The sequence below is a fragment of the Podarcis melisellensis genome, assembly GCF_964234715.1.
Source record: "Podarcis melisellensis genome assembly, chromosome: 7".
In the NCBI taxonomy this organism is placed as follows: domain Eukaryota; kingdom Metazoa; phylum Chordata; class Lepidosauria; order Squamata; family Lacertidae; genus Podarcis; species Podarcis melisellensis.
Genome location: NC_138539.1, coordinates 84,217,567 through 84,238,319, shown reverse-complemented (window position 1 = coordinate 84,238,319; position 20,753 = coordinate 84,217,567). Strand labels below are relative to the sequence as shown.

The 20,753-nt window shown below is 45.1% G+C and overlaps 1 protein-coding gene across 3 annotated transcripts in view; it reads left to right on the top strand.

Moving 5' to 3' along the window:
• Positions 1-20,753, top strand: part of VWA8 (von Willebrand factor A domain containing 8) — a 99,992-nt gene that overhangs the window by 57,356 nt on the left and 21,883 nt on the right. For 2 of the 3 annotated variants that reach the window (XM_081917704.1, XM_081917703.1), the window contains exons 27-37: positions 1,174-1,282; positions 1,494-1,632; positions 2,132-2,325; positions 7,047-7,163; positions 9,295-9,359; positions 9,463-9,588; positions 11,087-11,196; positions 14,041-14,189; positions 16,403-16,604; positions 17,993-18,074; positions 18,242-18,446. In XM_081917704.1, the coding sequence (XP_081773830.1) occupies positions 1,174-1,282; positions 1,494-1,632; positions 2,132-2,325; positions 7,047-7,163; positions 9,295-9,359; positions 9,463-9,588; positions 11,087-11,196; positions 14,041-14,189; positions 16,403-16,604; positions 17,993-18,074; positions 18,242-18,446 (1,498 nt within the window). The remainder of the gene's footprint in view (positions 1-1,173; positions 1,283-1,493; positions 1,633-2,131; positions 2,326-7,046; positions 7,164-9,294; positions 9,360-9,462; positions 9,589-11,086; positions 11,197-14,040; positions 14,190-16,402; positions 16,605-17,992; positions 18,075-18,241; positions 18,447-20,753) is intronic. The other variant, XM_081917705.1, reaches the window with a different exon arrangement.

Below are 20,753 nucleotides of genomic sequence, written 5' to 3'. Positions count from 1 at the left end.
TATTGTTAGATGTTTTAGTAGTAAAGCTAGATGAGCGCCACAACCCCAGAGTCGTTCGCGACTGGACATAACTGTCAGGGGTCCTTGACCTTTAACAGTCATAATGTTGGAAGTCTGGCAGGTTTAACAAGCATTGTCTTAACTAATGTGTTAAGATAATAGGCGTCCTCGTCTGCTCCGATTCTTTGCCCTGACCGCATTCTGTGACAGGCAGGAAATGCTGGGAAACCTTCTTCTGAGGGAGACAGAGCCGTTCAATGGCAATGCTTCATCAGTCATGGCAGTTAATGAAAATGGGCTGAGTTGTATACGATAGGGTTGCCATATTTCAATTTTTTGCAAAATCTCCCCCAAAAAGCGTCCTTTTTTTACCTTTTTTAAACAAGGAAAATACAAAAAAAAAAATCAACACTTCCGATATGGGCTGCCATACACCGGGTTTTCCTGGACATTCGTGCTGCTTTTCGAAAATTCCACCCAGACGCCATTTTTGATGTGCAGATCTCAGCTATCTCTGGGAAATTCCAAACGTATGGCAGCCCTGGCATAGAGGACTTTTCCTATTATTTTTATCTAGTCTCTCCTTGATCTTGTCAGCTCCCTATCTATCTTTCCCACCCCACAGAAAAAAAGAACCCAACTTGGCCTCCTCTTTAAACACTTATTTGGCAGAACTTGTTTGTATTTTCTAGAAATGCATTTCCTTGTTCCTTTGTCAGTTGTTGCATTCAAACCTGTGGCCTCCGTGCAGCCAAAGTGTTTCTGGGTAGCTTTCCCCTCAAGCAGCTTATACTACACAGGCCATTTGGGTTTCCAAGTCTTTCCCTCACAGAGCATAATTTTCAGTGGGACTCCTCCTGGTATTGTTTCCTTGAGATTTTAAGACTGCTGGCGCTGTGGCAGATTAAGATTGTGTCAACAAGGAAACTTTTCAGCTCAGAAATGTATTTTTAGATGAGGTGCCATCTAAAAAGAGAAAGTTATGGGTGGGTTAGCATTCATGGCACTTCAGATGCCAATAACTTGCATTTTCCCTCTTACATTGATTTTGGTTTTGTTTTGTTCCTCTGTTCTCTTTGTTGTTGTTATCTGTAAATGTTTGAAAACTCCCATCTATCTAGCTATCTAGCTATCTAAAAAAAACAAATTAATAATAGTTTCTTTGTTGGGCAGGTTGCCATTGCCAGGTGCAAAATTAATGGGCTACTGGAAAGCCAGCCAGCTGGGTAATGCACAGCAGAAACTTTTGTGCCCAACTGAAACACATCACATAGATATAAAGGTGAGATTTTTTTAAAAAAAATCTTAATGTTGACTGTAAGCATACCCTATTTTCCAGGATTTTAAAGTCATACAGGATTTTTTCAAGTATTCACAATTTGTAGTCTGCCAATTCCAGGGCTGGATTAAGACCCTTAGAGGCCCTAAGCATTTAAAAGATTTTGGTGCCCGCATATGTGTCTAATTCAAATTATAAATTATATTTCTTTTAGGGTCCAATGTACTTAAATGTGCAGGCATTCCCACTGGAAAGACACGAAGCCAGATCCCTGAGCTTTACAGAAGAACGTGCCTTTTGGTCGCTGCCTTTGAATGAAGTTAATTTAGTGTGCGATGTTGCTGTGGCGCAGGGTAGAGTATAATTTTTATTTTCTGTTTATTTAGTGATGATGAGAAACTGTATGAATGTGTAGATATCTAGAACATAATTAATATAAATTAGTTTGTATGCCAACTTTTTTTATTCCCTCTGATCTATAAACCTTCCGGTGGGAAGGTAAACAGCGTTTCCGTGCGCTGCTCTGGTTCGCCAGAAGCGGCTTAGTCATGCTGGCCACATGACCCGGAAGCTGTACACTGGCTCCCTCGGCCAATAAAGCGAAATGAGCACCACAACCCCAGTGTTGTCTGCGGCTGGACCTAACGGTCAGGGATCCCTTTACCTTTACCTTTGTATAATATGTGAATACATATATATGCGAATACATATAGGATTATTAATAACCTGCTATATTATGTATAGACTCATTCCATATATCAATATATTTATGCAAACAATGTCTGTGTCTATAAGCAATCTGTTCATATGTTTGCTTTCATGTAATCTGGATCTTATTCCCGCTTTCGGAAGCAGAAGACGCCCTTTATGTGGCTACATGCAATCCTGTGTCCTTATATGTCATGGATCCGGCCAGTAAGAATGGATGCATTATAGACTTGTATGACATCTTCCCAAGGACTGTTGGTGGAATGTGGCAACCGTTTGTGACATTGGCACCTCTGGGTAACCCTCTCAAAGGTCAAGTAGTTCTACACGAAGAGCAGGTAAAAAAAGCCAACATGATTTCCATTTCCGGGGTTAATATGTTAGCACCAGGAAGAGGGATCCCTCATATTTCTCAAGCTCTAACGTCTGTCTAGTTTTGAGATCAAAAATAATTCTCATCCAGTTCATCTTGGTTGGGATTATGGAGGACAAATGTTCCCCTGGTGTAGGGCACTGCCTTTTGTTGTTTTCGCCAAACGTTTCCTGATTGCGTAGGAGCTGGGCTTGTGACACATCTTGCTTGCTCACTTGCAGTCCTCCGTAATCTTGGCTCCTTGTACCGCATGAGAGCTGGTGTAGTATGGGGGTTAAGATACTGCATTATGAATTGGAGACAAGATTTGCACCGAGGATTTTCTGTCCAAAAACTAATTGGGGGTTCTTTAGGCACGCCACTTTGCCTCCACACCCACATCTGTAAGAGAGGGATAATTCTATGGCACTACCTTACGGACTTGTTGCAAGCTTTGTCTTCTATTCCAATAGCATATTACACATTTTAGACAGCACTTTTACATTACTTTCCAACAGATCTCTCTCCAGTTGTGATGTTTGTTTCCCAATCCCTTTCTTAAGTACTTAATTCAAATGAGGAGATTGTATCCATGTTGTCAATTTTCCTGATAATTCCTTAAATTATTCTAATTTATACTCATCACAATTTTTTAAATAAATTTCTATAAGTTGTCCAGCCTTACATCATATTCTTTTTCTTTACCACTATGGATTCCTATGGTGACAGCCCAAGTGCTGTTTTTGCCTCTAATAGATTTTTGTATTTATTCCATTCTCTATACAAATTTCCCCCAGTTATAGGATTTGTAAATCCTTTATGTACTTTCACCTTTTCATACCATAAATAAGCCTGCCAACTGAAAATATTCTCATGACATTCTAAGTCTAAAATATGTGAATTCTCCAATGTCATCCATTCCTTCAACCAACAAAGACAAGATGCTTCATAGTATAATCTCATATCAGGCAGGGAGAAACCTCCCCTCTCTTTTGCATCTATCAATATTTTATATTTTATTCTAGGTTTTTCCCCCTTGCTAATTATATTTAGAAATATCTTTTTGCCATGCATTGAAATAATAATAATAATAATATTTATTTATTTATTTATACATACATACATACATACATACCCCACCCATCTGGCTGAGTTTCCTAAGCGACTCTGGATGGCTCCCAATCAAGTGTTAAAAACAATACAGCTCCACAGAATCCTTTCACAGAGTCTAAGACAAGGATTTCTGGAATATTAGCCTTGTTTCACCATCCTAGGCTTCATCAGTAGAACAGGCTCATATGTAATATTACAGGATAGTGGATCTTATAGCATAGCAGTGGTAGCAACCCTTCATGTGGATTTTTGGACTCTTTGAACAGACAAGTGGAATAGATACTTATACATGTATGGACCTTATGCATGAACTGACTAGAGAATGAACTGATCCACTGGGTCTTCTGCTTTTTTCGTTGAACTTTATGAGACTTCCGTTGAAATCTACAATTTGATACAACGGATAGTATACCTTATTTTTTCAAAAGTACAGCCGGTTACGCCTTCTGGTTATTCATGCAAAAGTATGGAGCGACAGTGTCACCATTTGCAAGTTTCTCTGTTCTCGCTCCACTTATTAGGCAGAGCAAAATTTATGGTGACATAGTCTCTCCAGTTTTGCATTGCTAAACACTGAAAATGAAAAGAGAGGTGTTGCTGCTGCGTTTGATGGCAACTTCGCACTCGCATAATTCCCGAACCAAATCATCTGTTTGCTTCCTGCTTCTCTTCCTATCCTTAACAGTCTTCTCTAACAATATAAATGCATTCTGGATATTTCATTTAACTGGTGCATTGGGGGAAAAATGCCTTTATTCATGTTCCAGGACCTTAATGGCACAGAGAAATGCAGATAATTGTTTTGCAGGCTAAAAGCGGTGTGCCACCACCATTCAGAGTCCAGTTTAAATCCTAATTTCCTTTTGCAAACTTTGTACAAGAAAGCAGATGAAAGCTGGGGCTCATCATTAAGCACAAAAAATAAATAAATGTTGTTTGCTTTTATTGCTCTTGCAATGCGCTTGTAGTGTCTGAAACAGTCTCAAGAGCTCCAGCAGAAAGTGAAGAGAAAAGGAAATTAATGAAGGCCTCCAAAGCTCTTTCAAGCAAATGTACGCACATGCACAAAACAAAAATATTGAGTACTTTCTTGTTCTTGGGGGGCCTGAAAAAGAGGAACTGGGTATGGCTTTGGAGGAAATATTTGCCTGCAGGAAAGGAGGGATGGCAAAGCAATAAGGAAATAAGTCCTGTTCAAATATTTTCTTCTCTATCCTTTCTTCCTGCTCTGCATTTTTAAGCTCCCCTCCTCCCATCTAGAAGAACTCTAACATCAGCTTCCCTTTCCCTTAGTCGCAATTACACCCTTATTTGAACTAAGTTCTTCCAAGGGAGGAAAACCCTGGCGAAGGAACAAACTGCAGCAAGGAAAGGGAAGCTTTGCAGTAGCTAAAAATAAAAGAGCGGCGCCTCAAAATAATGGCTGTTACATCTGTTGAGTATTTGGAATTCAAGGCACTGGGGACATGAGGTCACCCAAAGGTTTCTTTTCTCCCAGTAAAGAATAAACATAACCGAAACTGTGCACAAGCACAGCATATCTTCCCAGCCCACTTGAAGAATTGCCAAAGCTGTAACTGGAAGTATTCACCAGTGATGCAAATTTCTATTTTTATACGCAAACCAACACACCACCAGTCCCTGTTACAGATGGGAGCCATTAATGTCTGCGAGGGTTGGGAAAGGGGCCTTGTTATGGTGCCAGCCGACCTCCTGAGCCCACCACTAAGTGAAAGAACACAACTGCCTTGCAATGGCCGGAAAATCTTAACCCTTTATTTAGTTGTATTGTGCTAATGCGCATTCGAGACTCATCAAGAAGGCCTTTTTAATCTTCTCCTTCATGTACTTTTGTATATATAGGGGCTGTGAGCATTGCAAACACTTTCTTGGAGTTACCGTACATAGGGTATAATGCCAAGTGCTTGGCAATATCTTACTGGGTTTGAGTTAAAACCTTTCTTTTTTAAGAAGAGATGTTGATTTGCTGAATATAACTACGATCCGGAATGTATGAGTGGAGATTTGTTACATGTAAGGGGTTCTTACATGTAAAGTATAGTCTGAAGCTCAACATCAAAAAAACTAAGATCATGGCCACTGGGCCCATCACCTCCTGGCAAATAGAAGGGGAAGAAATGGAGGCAGCAAGAGATTTTACTTTCTTGGACTCCATGATCACTGCAGATGGTGACAGCAGCCACGAAATTAAGAGACGCCTGCTTCTTGGGAGAAAAGCAATGACAAACCTAGACAGCATCTTAAAAAGCAGAGACACTTTGCCGACAAAGGTCCACATTGTTAAAGCTATGGTTTTTCCAGTAGTGATGTATGGAAGTGAGAGCTGGACAATAAAGAAGGCTGATCGCCGAAGAATGGATGCTTTTGAATTATGGTGCCAGAGGAGACTCTTGAGAGTCCCATGGACTGCAAGAAGATCCAACCTCTGCATTCTTAAGGAAATCAGCCCTGAGTGCTCACTGGAAGGACAGATCCTGAAGCTGAGGCTCCAATACTTTGGCCACCTCATGAGAAGAGAAGACTCCCTTGAAAAAACCCTGATGTTGGGAAAGATGAAGGGGAGAAGGGGACGACAGAGGACGAGATGATTGGACAGTGTTCTCGAAGCTGTGAATGTGAGTTTGACGAAGCTGCGGGAGGCAGTGGAAGACAGGAGTGCCTTGTGTGCTCTGGTCCATGGAGTCACAAAGAGTCGGACACAACTAAACAACTGAACAACAACAACAACAACAACAAGGGGTTCTCTGCTAGACTCTTTATCCCTGATACCAAGTTTTCTGTGTTAGGAATTCTTTTGTGTGAAGGAACGTTCAGGCAAGTGCGTTCCCGTTTGCTACCTGAAGTGTTATCGCCCAGATACAAATTCACCACATCAGTAACAACAAGGCATAATTCACATTTACATAATTTACATAATTTACATTTCTGCCAAACTGATGCTTGCCTCTTTTTTAGGGTGAAGTTATAGCAATATGGCATGGAGACCCCAGTTGTCACGGTCTTGAATAGGTAGCTGAATTTTTAAAAAGAAAGAAATGAAGTGCTTTACCTTAGTGCCATATCCTAAAAGATAAGGGGAGCTGTCTCACCACACTTCTTTCCAAATAGACCTGCATGAATTTTATGGTCCTAGATTGTGCCTCATCTTAGTCCAGGTTGCTTGAACACTTTCACTTGCTCCAAAGAGCTTCCTTCAACAAAATAACCAAAGAAGTGATCTGTAGCAGATCTTGGAATTAATCTGTGATTATTTCTTTGGTGCTCTCCTATTCATATGACATTACATGGGTTGGGATATTGAGACCAGTTTGACACAACAGACCAACCATATATTTCTCTTGTAAGTCAAGAATTTCAACCTAACAGTGAACTTTGACAAAATGCTGTTGAGGGGCCTCTTTTGAAAAAAAAGAAAAAAAGAAAAAAGCTTAGGTAGTGGTTTCCAACAAAGAGAAATCTACTCAAAATTCTAAAATGTCTTCAGTGTCAATCTTTTCAGTGAAAGGAATCAATGATGCCATGAAAATGGCATATGCTGGAAAAGAATGTAATTTTTTTACTTTCTTTTTGCAGAGCAATGTTATTCTATTAGTGGACATGAACACTGGATCCATACGCCGACTTTTACTGTCGCCAGATGTGAAAGAGGGTCCTAAAAGGTCATCCTGGTGGGGGAACAAGGAAGAGCAGGTAAGGCAGGGGTCAGGAACCGTTTTCAGCCGTGGGCTGGTCCACCGTCCCTCAGACCATGTGGGGGGCCGGACAATAATTTGAAAAAAAAATAATGAATGAATTCCTATGCCCCGCAAATAACCCAGAGATGCATTTTAAATAAAAGCACACATTCTGCTCACGTAAAAACACCAGGCAGGCCCCACAAATAACCCAGAGATGCATATTAAATAAAAGCACACATTCTACTCATATAAAAACACCAGGCGGGCCCCACAAATAACCTAGAGATGCATTTTAAATAAGAGGACACATTCTTCTCATGTAAAAACACGCTGATTCCCGGACCGTTCGCCGGCCGGATTGAGAAGGCGACTGGGCCGCATCCAGCCCCTTAGGTTGCCTACCCCTGAGGTAAGGCATCGCAGTAGCCAACTATGCTTTGTGCAAAATGAGAAGCTTTGGTCTCCTCCAAGCCTAGTTATCACAGTTTTTTCTGTCTAGCCTTTATGAACAGCAACACATAAAGGAAGCTCTTCACTTTGAAACCTCATGCCAGGGTGCATTTCTTTAGTTTTGTTTTTTTATGGTACTACAGAACAACTGTTTTTGCTTGCAGGCACTAACATAGCTACTCTTCAGGATTTTATATGCATGTATTTTTAATTAAATTTCCCTTACAGTCAGATATAGAAATGGGCTTTGGAGGAGCTATGTAGTCATGATGCAGTATAGTTTGCATGTGAAGGGCTTCTTGTTCAGTAGCCAGGATCTCAGTTCAAAAGAACTAGAAATATCTCGGGCTAAATTCTTTGAGAGTAGGGTAAAGTCTTCTCTCCTAGATGGGCCCAGTGGTCTGACAGCTTTGCATGATAAATCTCTTTTATTCCAGTCTCAATCCAGTTTACCGTATTTTTCGCACCATAGGACGCACTTTTTCCCCTCCAAAAATGAAGGGGAAATGTGTGTGCGTCCTATGGTGCGAATGCAGGCTTTCGCTGAAGCCTGGAGAGTGAGAGGGGTCGGTGCGCACCGACCCCTCACGCTCTCCAGGCTTCGCGGACCTCTTCGAAAGGAGCGGGAGCACTCCGGCTCCTTGCGGAGAGTTGCCAGCATGCCGAAGCCTGCGCGCGCTGAGCTCAGCGCGCCCAGGCTTCCCGGACCTCTCCGCAAGGAGCTGGAGCGCTCCGGCTCCTTGCGGGGAGTTGCCAGCATGCCGAAGCCTGCGCGCGCTGAGCTCAGCGCGCCCAGGCTTCGCGGACCTCTCCGCAAGGAGCCGGAGCGCTCCGGCTCCTTGCGGGGAGTTGCCAGCATGCCGAAGCCTGCGCGCGCTGAGCTCAGCGCGCCCAGGCTTCGCGGACCTCTCCGCAAGGAGCCGGAGCGCTCCGGCTCCTTGCGGGGAGTTGCCAGCATGCCGAAGCCTGCGCGCGCTGAGCTCAGCGCGCCCAGGCTTCGCGGACCTCTCCGCAAGGAGCCGGAGCGCTCCGGCTCCTTGCAGGGAGTTGCCAGCATGCCGAAGCCTGCGCGCGCTGAGCTCAGCGCGCCCAGGCTTCGCGGACCTCTCCGCAAGGAGCCGGAGCGCTCCGGCTCCTTGCGGGGAGTTGCCAGCATGCCGAAGCCTGCGCGCGCTGAGCTCAGCGCGCCCAGGCTTCGCGGACCTCTCCACAAGCAGCGGGAGTGCTCCCACGGCTTGCAGAGAGCTGCCTGTTTGCGGGCTGGAGTCGGGGGAAGCTCGAGCTTCCCCCGCCCCAGCCCCGCGCCTGGGGGGGGGGAAATAATTTTTTCCCCTTTATTTCCCCCCAAAAAAATGGGTGCGCCCTATGGTCCGGTGCGCCCTATGGTGCGAAAAATACGGTACGTCAAATAAACCAGGGAATCTGTGGTTATAAGCATTTATATATCAGTAGAGTGCACCCTGCTGGCTTTTGGAATATAGTACTATATTTTTTGCCAAACAAGGTCTCTATGGAAGTAAAAGCCTGATCTGAAGCACTTTTCATTCATGTAGATAGAGGCCAAATATTCATTTGCTGTTTGTTTGTTTTCCTCCTGTAAGCCGGCAGACAACTCTTTTACAACTGAAGTTGTGATGAATTGGGTAATTGTGTGAGTTTGAACTGGGTAATTTTGTAATTTGTTTTTTTCTTAGAAGAGTCACAAAATGTGCAGGGAGTTTTCACACAAAAACTGGCTGGTGTTCTATAAAGAAGAAGGGTGAGAAAGAACTCCTGTTTCCTATTCCCTCCCCTCATGGCAAAAAAACCCCCAGCGTTTGTCCTCAGCCTAATTTTGTCTTTCTTACCCCTTTATTTTCCAGGAGTCACCTTACTGTTTTAGATGTCCTGGAGGGCCACGCTCACACCATCACGCTGCCTATCAAACTCTCCTCCGTCTTTTTAGTGGCTGAAGACCACTGGCTCCTGGTCGAGAGCAAAACAAACCAGTAAGATAAACATGCTACAGATATGCCACCCAGAAACGTAGACATATCCATGCCCTCTCCATGCCTAAATATTTGCATGAAAATATTTCTCCATAACTTGGGAATTTCCATTTTTTGTAACCCCTGCTTCTGCTTTAGCAAGTTTTTTGGCAGAATCCAGCCAAAAATACTGGTGTGGTTTTTATGTAACGCTAAGACAAACTTTGGCTTAGTTAGAGCCGGTAATCCTAGGGGTATCTGGGGTGAAAATTTGCCGCCACTTGACTCCTCCCTTGGCCATGCTGCTGCTGTCCGTGGCTTGGCTCAGTGCTTGGCTTACAGCCTGGACTTGTGGTTTGTCTCTCTCCCTGTAAACTACAGGCTTATAACAAAGCTTTGTTCTTGATTTACCATTTGTGGTTTGCTTGGGGGAGACAAATCACAAACCTGGTTTCACGCATGACAGTCAACCAAACTACGGCTTAGCTCTGGGCTGCATGGCGGCAGCAAGTCCAGGGAAGGAGCAAAACAGCTGGGATTTTCACTCCAGGGACCTGCTTGTTCTTGCTAAGCCATGGTTTGGCTTAATGTTCATGCTAATGAGTTAAAAACTTGCTTTGCTCCAACCCATTGAAATCCACGAGGTTTTCAAGCACTTAACGTGGGGTATGAATCTTCAGAGGGATGCGGGTGGCGCTGTGGGTTAAACCACAGAGCCTAGGACTTGCCGATCAGAAGGTCGGCAGTTCGAATCCCCACGAAGGGGTGAGCTCCCGTTGCTTGGTCCCTGCTCCTGCCAACCTAGCAGTTCGAAAGCACGTCAAAGTGCAAGTAGATAAATAGGTACCGCTCCAGTGGGAAGGTAAACAGTGTTTCCGTGCACTGCTCTGGTTCGCCAGAAGCGGCCTAGTCATGCTGGCCACATGACCCGGAAGCTGTACGCCGGCTCCCTCGGCCAATAAAGCGAGATGAGCGCCGCAACCCCAAGAGTCGGCCACGACTGGACCTAATGGTCAGGGGTCCCTTTACGTTTACATATGAATCTTAAGATTGGTAAAGCAAATGGAATATTATTTGTAATGTTGCCTACAAGGATCAAAACTATCGGCAGTCAACACAAAAAGATTACCTCTGTGATCTCCCTAAATTTAAGAGTGGGGAACATTCTTACTGTGCCCAGGGAGGTGGGGCTCCCCCTTTCCTGTGGCTGCATCACAGCTGTGGCACCTCATGAACATCATCAACTTATGTGGGAAGAAGAAGCCATGTCATCAGCCTGTCTCCCTTAATTCTCTGCATAAAGATGTTGCTGGTATTATACTGGAAGGAAGGAGTCATTTTGAAGTGGTAGCTACGTCACTGTTAACCTGAGAATAAGTCCTAAAGATAATTTGAGAGTGGGAGAGAGAGATTGGGGGCGCAGGAACCAAACAATTGTGACGGTGTTGATCAGTGCAATGGACAAGAGATAAATATGGCTGTGTTAAATAACCACTGGGCAATTCCACCTGATTTGCAGAAAATATCTTTTAACTAAGCCTACGCATATGGAATCTGAAATGAATGGAATTTGCCAGTTATATGCACTGAATGAAGAGCCAACGGAGAACGAATCTGGAATAAAAACAGGTAGGGAATTTAAAATTGATTTGGCACTGCATGAGTCAGGTTTCCACCTGGTGACATGTATTATGTGAATTAAAAGCTTTAAAGGGACAATTCCTAGTCATCATTCATCTTATTACAGTACTGCTAACAACATTGTGGCCTCTTCTACAATTGTTTCCCTTCCAAATGCCAAAGTAGGAGAGTTAAAACTTCAGATGACAAGATGTAGTGACTCACATCCAAAGAAAGTTTATATTCAGTCTAATTGAAATCAACAGGAAAACTTATTTGCAACTAATTCATGTCTTTCTGTTTTAACTGGGAGCCTCAGTACAGGCAGTGAGCATTTGAGGCGTGTCCAGTAGCCACACAATTGCCAAAATGAGGGTCCTTTTGGACCTAGAAGAGGGTGGGGCAGGGCGAACCGGGCGGAGGGTGTGCACACGAGGGCCGAGAACAGAACCCCATGCGAAATGGTCACTGTCCCTACTTACCGTATTTTTCGTCCCATAGGATGCACCGGCCCATAGGACGCACCTAGTTTGGGGGGGGGGGGAATGAAGGGAAATTTTTTTTCCTTTATTTACCCCCCAAAACCAGGTTGGGGAATGCAAACCAGGTCGGGGAACAGCGGGATGGCGGCGCTCCGCCTCCCCGCTGTCCCCCGAGCTTGTGGGGCTGCCCAATGTCTGCCCGAAGCGTGGGGCGTTCTTCTTCAGCGCACCCCGTGCTCCGTGCAGCAGGCGGCTATCGCAGCCTAGGGAGCCCTGCGGGAACTCCTTTGGGCTCCCCAGGCTTGCTGATAGCTTCCTGAAGCCTGGAGAGCGAGAGGGGTCAGTGCGCACCAATCCCTCTCGCTCTCCAAGCTTCAGCGAAAGCCTGCATTCACCCCATAGGACGCACACTGATTTCCCCTTCATTTTTGGAGGGGGAAAAGTGTGTCCTATAGGGCGAAAAATACAGTACCTCTCACAGTTCTCTCCATGTCAGGACTAGCATGTCAGGAAGAAAGATTTTAGTCTAGCCTCCTACTGTCTCAGTGAGAACCACACCTAGTTTCCAATAGTGTGAATGGAAACTGGCAGAGCCACCATATATGCAAGGCATTGTGTGGCTCTTCCTTTCATGCCAACAGTCCACTACATTTTAACCAATATACGTATTTAAAACAACAACAGTGGTATGAGACCAGAAATTCCCAGCTGTTGTCCTGTTTAGGCTCACTGTTGGTTCCACAGAATGCTGTTCAATAGGCAGCTGTAGGTGTTCAGTTCAGACACGTTTGGTAGGAACTTGTGGCCAGTGTCAACTACTGTCCTGCATGTCTGCTACAAGAAAGTTGCCTAAATATGGTTTGTGACTGCATAATAAAAAGCACAAAACTTGTGCCTGGAGGTGTAACGCGATTCCCATACTTTTCTGTGCCTCTTGCCAATCACCAGGTGAAAACTGCATCTCATCACCTCTTAGGGAATAGCTGCTGAAGCATGAGAATCCTGCTCAGCCTACAAACTATCAGTGGGCAATATCTAATTTAAATCTGTTGGTTTTTTCCAGTGAGTTTTATCTCAGGATGACTTAGGGAGCAACCTTGTGCAAAAGCAGCTGCCTTAAAGCGAGCTGGAGTAAATTAAACTGGTGTAAAACCATACTAGATCTAAGCCCCCATTCAGCAGTGGGGGATCTCCTGTTGCTCTGCCTAAGGGTGGCAGAGGGAAAACAAGCCTTTAAAAGAGTGGTGTGTGTTGGGTTGCCAGCTGAATGGACTGAGTCCCCCGACCTCAAATCTCCCCTTGCACCAGACTCAGCCTGTTTCAGTTCAGCTCGCTGTTCCGTCACTGAGCCAGGAAGAGCAAGTTTACACTGGCATATCTTTGGCTGAGTTGGGGTTGGCAACTTAATGCCAGCTGAGCCCAGGTGAGCTGGAGATCTGCGGCGTCCACAGCTGCTCTCCCTGACGTATCTTGCCGTAGGATTGGCCCCTTAGCTGGATACAAGCTTTTGCTCTTCGGGATTAAATAAAAATGTTTCTGTATACAGTGGTGCCCCGCAAGACGAATGCCTCGCAAGACGGAAAACCCACTAGGCGAAAGGGTTTTCCGTTTTGGAGGTGCTTCGCAAAACGAATTTCCTATGGGCTTGCTTTGCAAGACGAAAATGTCTTGTGAGTTCCTGCGGGGTTTTTTCCCTCCCCCCCCTTTTTCCCTAGCCGCTAAGCCACTTATCAGCTGATCCGCTAAGCCGCTAAACAGCTGATCCGCTAAGCCGCTAAACAGCTGATCCGCTAAGCCGCTTAACAGCTGATCCGCTAAGCCGCTAAACAGCTGATCCGCTAAGCCGCTTAACAACTAAGCCGCTTAGCCACTTATCAGCTGATCCACTAAACCCGCTAAGCCGCTAATAGCGCTAATCCGCTAAGCCGCTAATGGGCTTGCTTGCAAGACGAAAAAACCGCAAGACGAAGAGACTTGCGCAACAGATTCTTTTCGTCTTGCGAGGCACCACTGTACCTGAAGGAGCGTCTCTGTCCCCATTGTTCCGCCCGGACTCTGAGGTCCAGTGTCGAGGGCCTTCTAGCGGTTCCCTCGCTGCGAGAAGCCAAGTTACAGGGAACCAGGCAGAGGGCCTTCTCAGTGGTGGCACCCGCCCTGTGGAACGCCCTCCCACCAAATGTCAGAGAGAAAAACAACTACCAGACTTTTAGAAGACATCTGAAGGCAGCCCTGTTTAGGGAAGCTTTTATTGTTTGACACACTATTGTATTTTAATATTTTGTTGGAAGCTGCCCAGAGTGGCTAGGGAAATAAATTATTATTATTATTATTATTATTATTATTTGTTTGCTTCACTTTTGCCTCACTTCAGAACTGCATATGCCACAAGCAGTTTCATGTGACCAGTTGTCTTCCGAAAACCTAAGTGCAGCACTTGGGCAGAAGATCAGCTCCCCCAACAGAATGCTCTCCGATGAACATAATTATGCTTCTCTCGTTGTTGGATTTCCACACCTCATGGTAGGCATCGTTTTTACTTAAATGAAACGTCAGCATCAAGGATCCCACACTAGGTAGATAATTAGCTGTGGACAAGCTTGATAAAATTCTGATCCTACATGGTATCAGTTGATGCCCTTCATATAATGGAGGCATTTATGGTGCCACCATAAAAACCACAGAGCCTCTGGGGCTTGCTGATAGGAAGGTCGGCGGTTCGAATCCCAGTGACAGAGTGAGCTCCCATTGCTCTGTCCCATCTTCTGCCAAACTAGCAGTTCAAAAGCACGCCAGTGCGAGTAGATAAATAGGTACCACTGCAGTGGGAAGGTAAACAGCGTTTCCGTGCTCTCTGACTTCTGTCATGGTGTCCTGTTGCGCCAGAAGCGGTTTAGTCATGCTGGCCACATGACCTGGAAAACTGTCTGTGGACAAACGCCGGCTCCCTTGGCCTGAAAGCAAAATGAGTGTCACAACTCCATAGTCGTCTTTAACTGGACTTAACCGTCCAGGGGTCCTTTACCTTACCTTTCTTTACCATCGTCTGTTGCCCAGAATTGGAGAGGAGATGCCGTCACCTCTTAATTATTGGATCGTGCAGCGGGATTTAACTGAAATATACCTAAGAAATTAGACAATGCATTGTAGATAAAATTGAATATAACATTTCAGTAAAAGTAATATACATTTTTCATTTAAATATCTCCTTAGTTAACAACAGCATTCCAAACAAGATCTAGGAGGTGTTCCTGTTATAACACCTTGAAAGAGGTTTCATAGGTAGATTTCACCACACAGTAGGGACACGGGTGGCTCTGTAGGTTAAACCACAGAGCCTAGGACTTGCTGATCAGAAGGTTGGCAGTTCGAATCCCCACAACGGTGTGAGTTCCCGTTGCTCGGTCCCTGCTCCTGCCAACCTAGCAGTTCGAAAGCACATCAGAGTGCAAGTAGATAAATAGGTACTGCTCCGGCAGGAAGGTAAACGGCATTTCCGTGCGCTGCTCTGGTTCGCCAGAAGCAGCTTAGTCATGCTGGCCATATGACCTGGAAGCTGTACACCGGCTCCCTCGGCCAATAAAGCGAAATGAGTGCCGCAACCCCAGAGTCGGTCACGACTGGACCTAATGGTCAGGGGTCCCTTTACCTTTACCTTTACCTTTTACCTTTCATCACACCACGTGTCCCTGTGGCTAGGAGGAGCCACAGTTGGTGAACTTTGCATTGCAGAAGCCTGTTGAGCCTTCATTAGTCCCTGTTCAAGGAAGTGAATGTTTAAGTTGATATTTCCCTTTTCCTCATTGTTCATCCTTAACACATTGCCTTCCGTTAAGAGTTTGGGTGTAATCCTTGACGCCTCCCTTTCCATGGAGGTTACAGCAACAGCCAAGGCAACATTCTTCCACCTTCGCCGCATCAAGCAGTTGGTCCCTTACCTTTCCCGCCCCGACCTGGCCACAGTGATCCATGCGACTGTCACCTCCAGGCTTGACTACTGCAATTCGCTCTATGCGGGGCTGCCCTTGAAGCTGTCCCAGAAACTCCACTGGGTGCAGAATCCTGCAGCGAGGCTCCTCACGGGGTCTCTGCCATGGGAGCACATTCACCCAGTGCTTTTCCAGCTGCACTGGCTCCCGGTGGAATACAGGGTCAGATTTAAGGTGCTGCTTTTGACCTTTAAAGCCCTTCACGGCCTAGGACCCTCGTACCTACGGGACCACCTCTCCCGGTATGCCCCACGGAGAGCCTCAAGGTCCATATATAGCAACACCCTAGTGGTCCCGGGCCCTAAGGAAGTTAGATTGGCTTCAACCAGAGCCAGGGCCTTTTCAACACTGGCTCCGGCCTGGTGGAACGCTCTGCCTCATGAGACCAGGGCCCTGCAGGATCTGATTTCTTTCCGCAGGGCCTGTAAGACAGAGTTGTTCCACCTGGCCGTTGGCTTGGAGCCAATTTGATTCCCTCCTTCTCTTTCCTTTTTCTTTTCCTTCTCCTCCTGCGATGAGGCTACATTTTAATATTTTAATGTTGTGTTTTAATTTGTTTTTAAGTTGTAATCATTCAACTTGTTTTTATTATTGCTTGTAAGCCACCCTGAGCCCAGCCTTGGCTGGGGAGGGCGAGGTATAAATAAAAAATATGATGATGATGATTTTATGGACCAGTTACAGGACTGTATACTCTGTTGTGCAGTGCAGTCCTATCGTCCTGCTTCTCTTGTGATTTTCCTGCAGTCTCCCAATGAGGTTTACAGCTGGAAGAGGGACTCTGTCCTGGGCCAGAGGCAACCTTTGGCTTCTGATCCCTTGTATTATGGAAAGCGCAGCAAAGGTGGAGCAGCAAAGCGACCAAATTGTGTGACTCTTGCAGCTGCCAATCAGGTGGTCAGGGTTCTGGCTCCTGGAGATGTGCCTTTGAAAGAACTTTATCCCAAAGGTAACACGAGTGGGATTACCAAATTACATTTCACCTAGGTTGCTGCAGTTCTTAGAAGTAAATACTGTGATTTACTTTTAGTAAATATACATAGAATTGGGCTGTGAGATTCTTTGAGAAGCAGCAAGCTCTACAACAGAATGCTGAATTGGCAAATATAGAATTTTGTAGTCTTTTGTGTAGTGTAGTCAGGACTTCATGATTCTGTGTAAAAGCACAGAATGTGATGCTGGGCGCATAACAAGAACCTCACTTTGTAATTAATTAATTATGTTTCTATACCACTCTTTATCACAGGCGGTTTACAACATAAAAATGAAAACACAAAATGCATAACATAACAGCAAGAACAAAAAATGACCCTCTCCCACAAACGCATTTAAAAGGCCATAGATTGTTTAATTAGCCAAAGGCATGGTTGGGGGGAAAAAGGTCTTTTATTTTATTTTATTTTGAAAGCAAGTTATTTGCGCTTATGCTTGTGAAACTATTCTGTAGTGGCGGCAGAAGCCTTCCAGAGAGATTTCCAGCGTGCTTTGTGGTAGGGCTTGCTAATTCTTACTATTGCCAGTGTGGTGTAGTGGTTAAGAGTGGTAGACTCGTAATCTGGTGAACCGGGTTCGATTCCCTGCTCCTCCACATGCAGCTGCTGGGTGACCTTGGGCTAGTCACACTTCTCTGAAGTCTCTCAGCCCCACTCACCTCACAGAGTGTTTGTTGTGGGGGAGGAAGGGAAAGGAGAATGTTAGCCACTTTGAGACTCCTTAAAGGGAGTGAAAGGTGGGATATCAAATCCAAACTCTCTAATCAGTTCTTTCCAGTTGTTCGCAGCACATGTCTATAGGGGTTGTGCATATCCTTGAGCGATTGGGTAGAGCTGCCTCTATGGTCAGTATAGAAGTTATGTTCAACCCACCTGGGTCTAAATGGTTCAAGTGCAAGTTAAGTCTTCTGCTTGTATGTTCATGCATTAACCACTTTAATGCTGCTAGATAGCTATCATACCAACTGAAAAAGCGTGTTTGCAGCTTTTAAACTCTGCTAGTCTCTAAAAATTTGGAAGAAGAAATCCATTGGGGCATCCTTGTCTCTGTTTTTATCTCTGGCATTCAGCTTTTCCAAAGTGTTCTGTGTTGAAATGCTCTTCATGTGTACTTACATTTTAGTATTTGTTACGAGATGATAGATTAAGATGGGTCAGTCATGCCTGATCAGGTTTTGTTCATGTTTGTTTATAATTCAACATTCACAGCATAAGCATTTGTCTTTGTTTTCATTTTTTTCTGAAATTAAGTTTTATAAAGTGTTTTTGAAAGATGTGGAAACACAATTTATTAAAAGAGTTTGCTGTTAATTATAAAATATCCTTCCAATACTTCTGTTTGCAGATGTTACTCCTCCCCAAGCTGCTGGTTACCTGGAAATTACGGATCTTACAACAAAGAAACTTAAATATATTCCTATTCCCAGGTATTTCATGTTTAAATCTGTCTCAGCCGCAAACAACAAACAGAAGCCATTGCAGTAATATTTTAATCCGTAGGGCTTCCCTAACTTTGTTCAAAGCTCAACACCATTTTCAATTCTCCATAGTTTTAAAATACACTTTCGGTAAACCAGCTTCCCTTGGTTTTCAGGCCAACGAACCTGACTCCCTATACATCGTGGCTCTCGGCGATTTCAGACACGGACGTCTTGTTGGCCGCACTCGGCGAAGCAGGTGTGGTCACTGTTGACATGGGTGGCAATGTCAGGCTCTGGGAAACCAGCTTGGAAAGTCTTCAGAGATCACTCCAGGAATGGAGAACCATGATTGGAGAAGAGGATGGCAGGCCTGTGCAGGTAAGACGAAGAAGCACATTCCATATCCGGTGCTTCAGGGGTTAAATTTTGTGCTTTTAGGCTGAAACACAGCCTTTTGAGTTACCTGGGCCTGGGGGTGCTCAGTCCTAAAAACCCTCTCCTGGTATGACCGCCTCTCCTGGTATGCCCCGCGGAGGACCTTAAAGTCCACAAATGACAACATTTTGGAGGTCCCAAGTCACAAGGTGGTTAGATTGGTCTCAACTAGGGTCAGGGCCTTTTCAGTACTGGCCCCGACTTGGTGGAACGTTCTGTCACAAAAGACCAGGGCCCTGTGGGACTTGACATCTTTCCGCAGGGCCTGCAAGACAGAGCAGTTCCGCCTGGCCTTTGGTTTGGACTCATTCTGACCCTTATGTTTCCCTCCCCTTATGGTTTTGATCTATGGGCTACTTTTAAAACAAGGCTGCATTTTAAATTGCATTTTAACCTGTATTTTAAATTGGTTTTTCCCCCCTATTATGTTTTTACTGTAATTTTACTGAGCCCAGCTCTGACCAAGGAAGGTGGGGTATAACTAAAATTTATTATTATTATTATTATTATTATTATTATTACAATTACTATTACTGTTACTGTTACTATTACTATTATTCAAGGACAGAACGGAAAAGCAGCCCCGCAAATGGCATTCAGTATGATGACTCTGAATTGGTTTGGCAGTTAAAATTGTGTTTTATTTGCATTTTGTGGGGGTTTTATTAATAGTTTAGGGTTCTTATTGTTTTATGCTGTGTTGTGTTTCAATTTTTTGCCTTTTGTGAGCTTCGCAGACAGCTTCTCTTATGGGGCAGCTATAAAAATCTAGGAAGGAAACTTACAGCATAACTGTCAAGCGTCCCTTATTTGGCGGGAAAGTCCCTTATCCCAGTGCTGTGTCCCGCTGCTGTCGCTTATTGATGATGTCCCTTAAATTTCCCAGGTTTCAAAGGAAGCAGCTCCTCTCCCTCCCTCTCTGCCGGCCAGGGAGGAGGGAGGCTCCAGCTGTGTTGCTTGGCTGCGTTGCTCACCCAATAATGAGTCTAAGGACGACTGGGAGGTGAAGCTTACATGCCTTATGCCAATCAAATTGGCCGCGTTGCCTGGGGACTCGCCTTTGCCCAGCGCATCCCAACGGAGGGGTGACGGTGGTTTTCCTTGCTGCATCCCCTTTGCTGGGTTGCTGTGCTATGGGAACCACCACTTGAGGCTTCGTTTGGCTGCTGGTTGACTAAAATCTCTTATTTTGGCTGCTGATCCCTTATTTTCATATCTGTAAGTTGACAGCTATGACTTACAGTCAGTACTAGGAGCCCTGATTTCTGCCCTGAACTTACCAGAAGGCCATTATTATCTTTGCCTGCCGCCCTGCAGGCTCCAGTCCCAACCTCCATTGTGGCTCCAGATTCCCTCAAAGCCTGGATTGAAGACAGCGTATTTCAGGTTTGGATGTGGGTACAGTACCAGACTGGCCTGAAAGTACAAAAGGGCAGAATGCTTCTCATCTGAAGAGAAAGCTCCCCACAGAGGTCTGCAGGAGATGGCAAGGTTAACTACGCAGAAGAATATAGTAAAGAATCCAGACACGGAGCCACAGATTGCTGCACACAGCCCATAATACCAACAATATCCAGGCAACCACTTTTAGCCTCCATGATAATTGTTTCTCATCTTGAACAATATGTCTTAAACGTAAGCAGCACCTGGTAGGCTGGTTATGGAACCAGGATGCAGGAAGCAAAGTTCCTTTCTCTGGGTGATCTTTTCTGTCCCATATTCCCTTTTTGCAAGATGCTCTCTGTTTACAGAACCTTGTGTAACTGCTGACGTGCTCCTGCTATTGGAGTCATCAAATGCTTTTCACAGGTCATGAGAAAAAAGGGCTTCTGGCGGCCTGTTCCTGGTGTTATTGCTCTGCCAGGGCTATCTGCTCTCATCATCACTGGAGGGACAACAGCACCATCCATTGGTCAAATATAAATATACAGTACATTTCATAGAGTGGCATTTCCCTTAGAGTCGTTCTCTGTAAAGGCTGTGGTAAATGGCTGCTTACAGGTAAAGGGACCCCTGACCATTAGGTCCAGTCACGGACGACTCTGGGGTTGTGGCGCTCATCTCGCTTTACTGGCCGAGGGAGCTGGCATTTGTCCGCAGACAGCTTCCAGGTCATGTGGCCAGCATGACTAAGCCGCTTCTGGCGAACCAGAGCAGCGCACGGAAACACCATTTACCTTCCCGCTGGAGCAGTACCTATTTATCTACTTGCACTTTGATGTGCTTTCGAACTGCTAGGTTGGCAGGAGC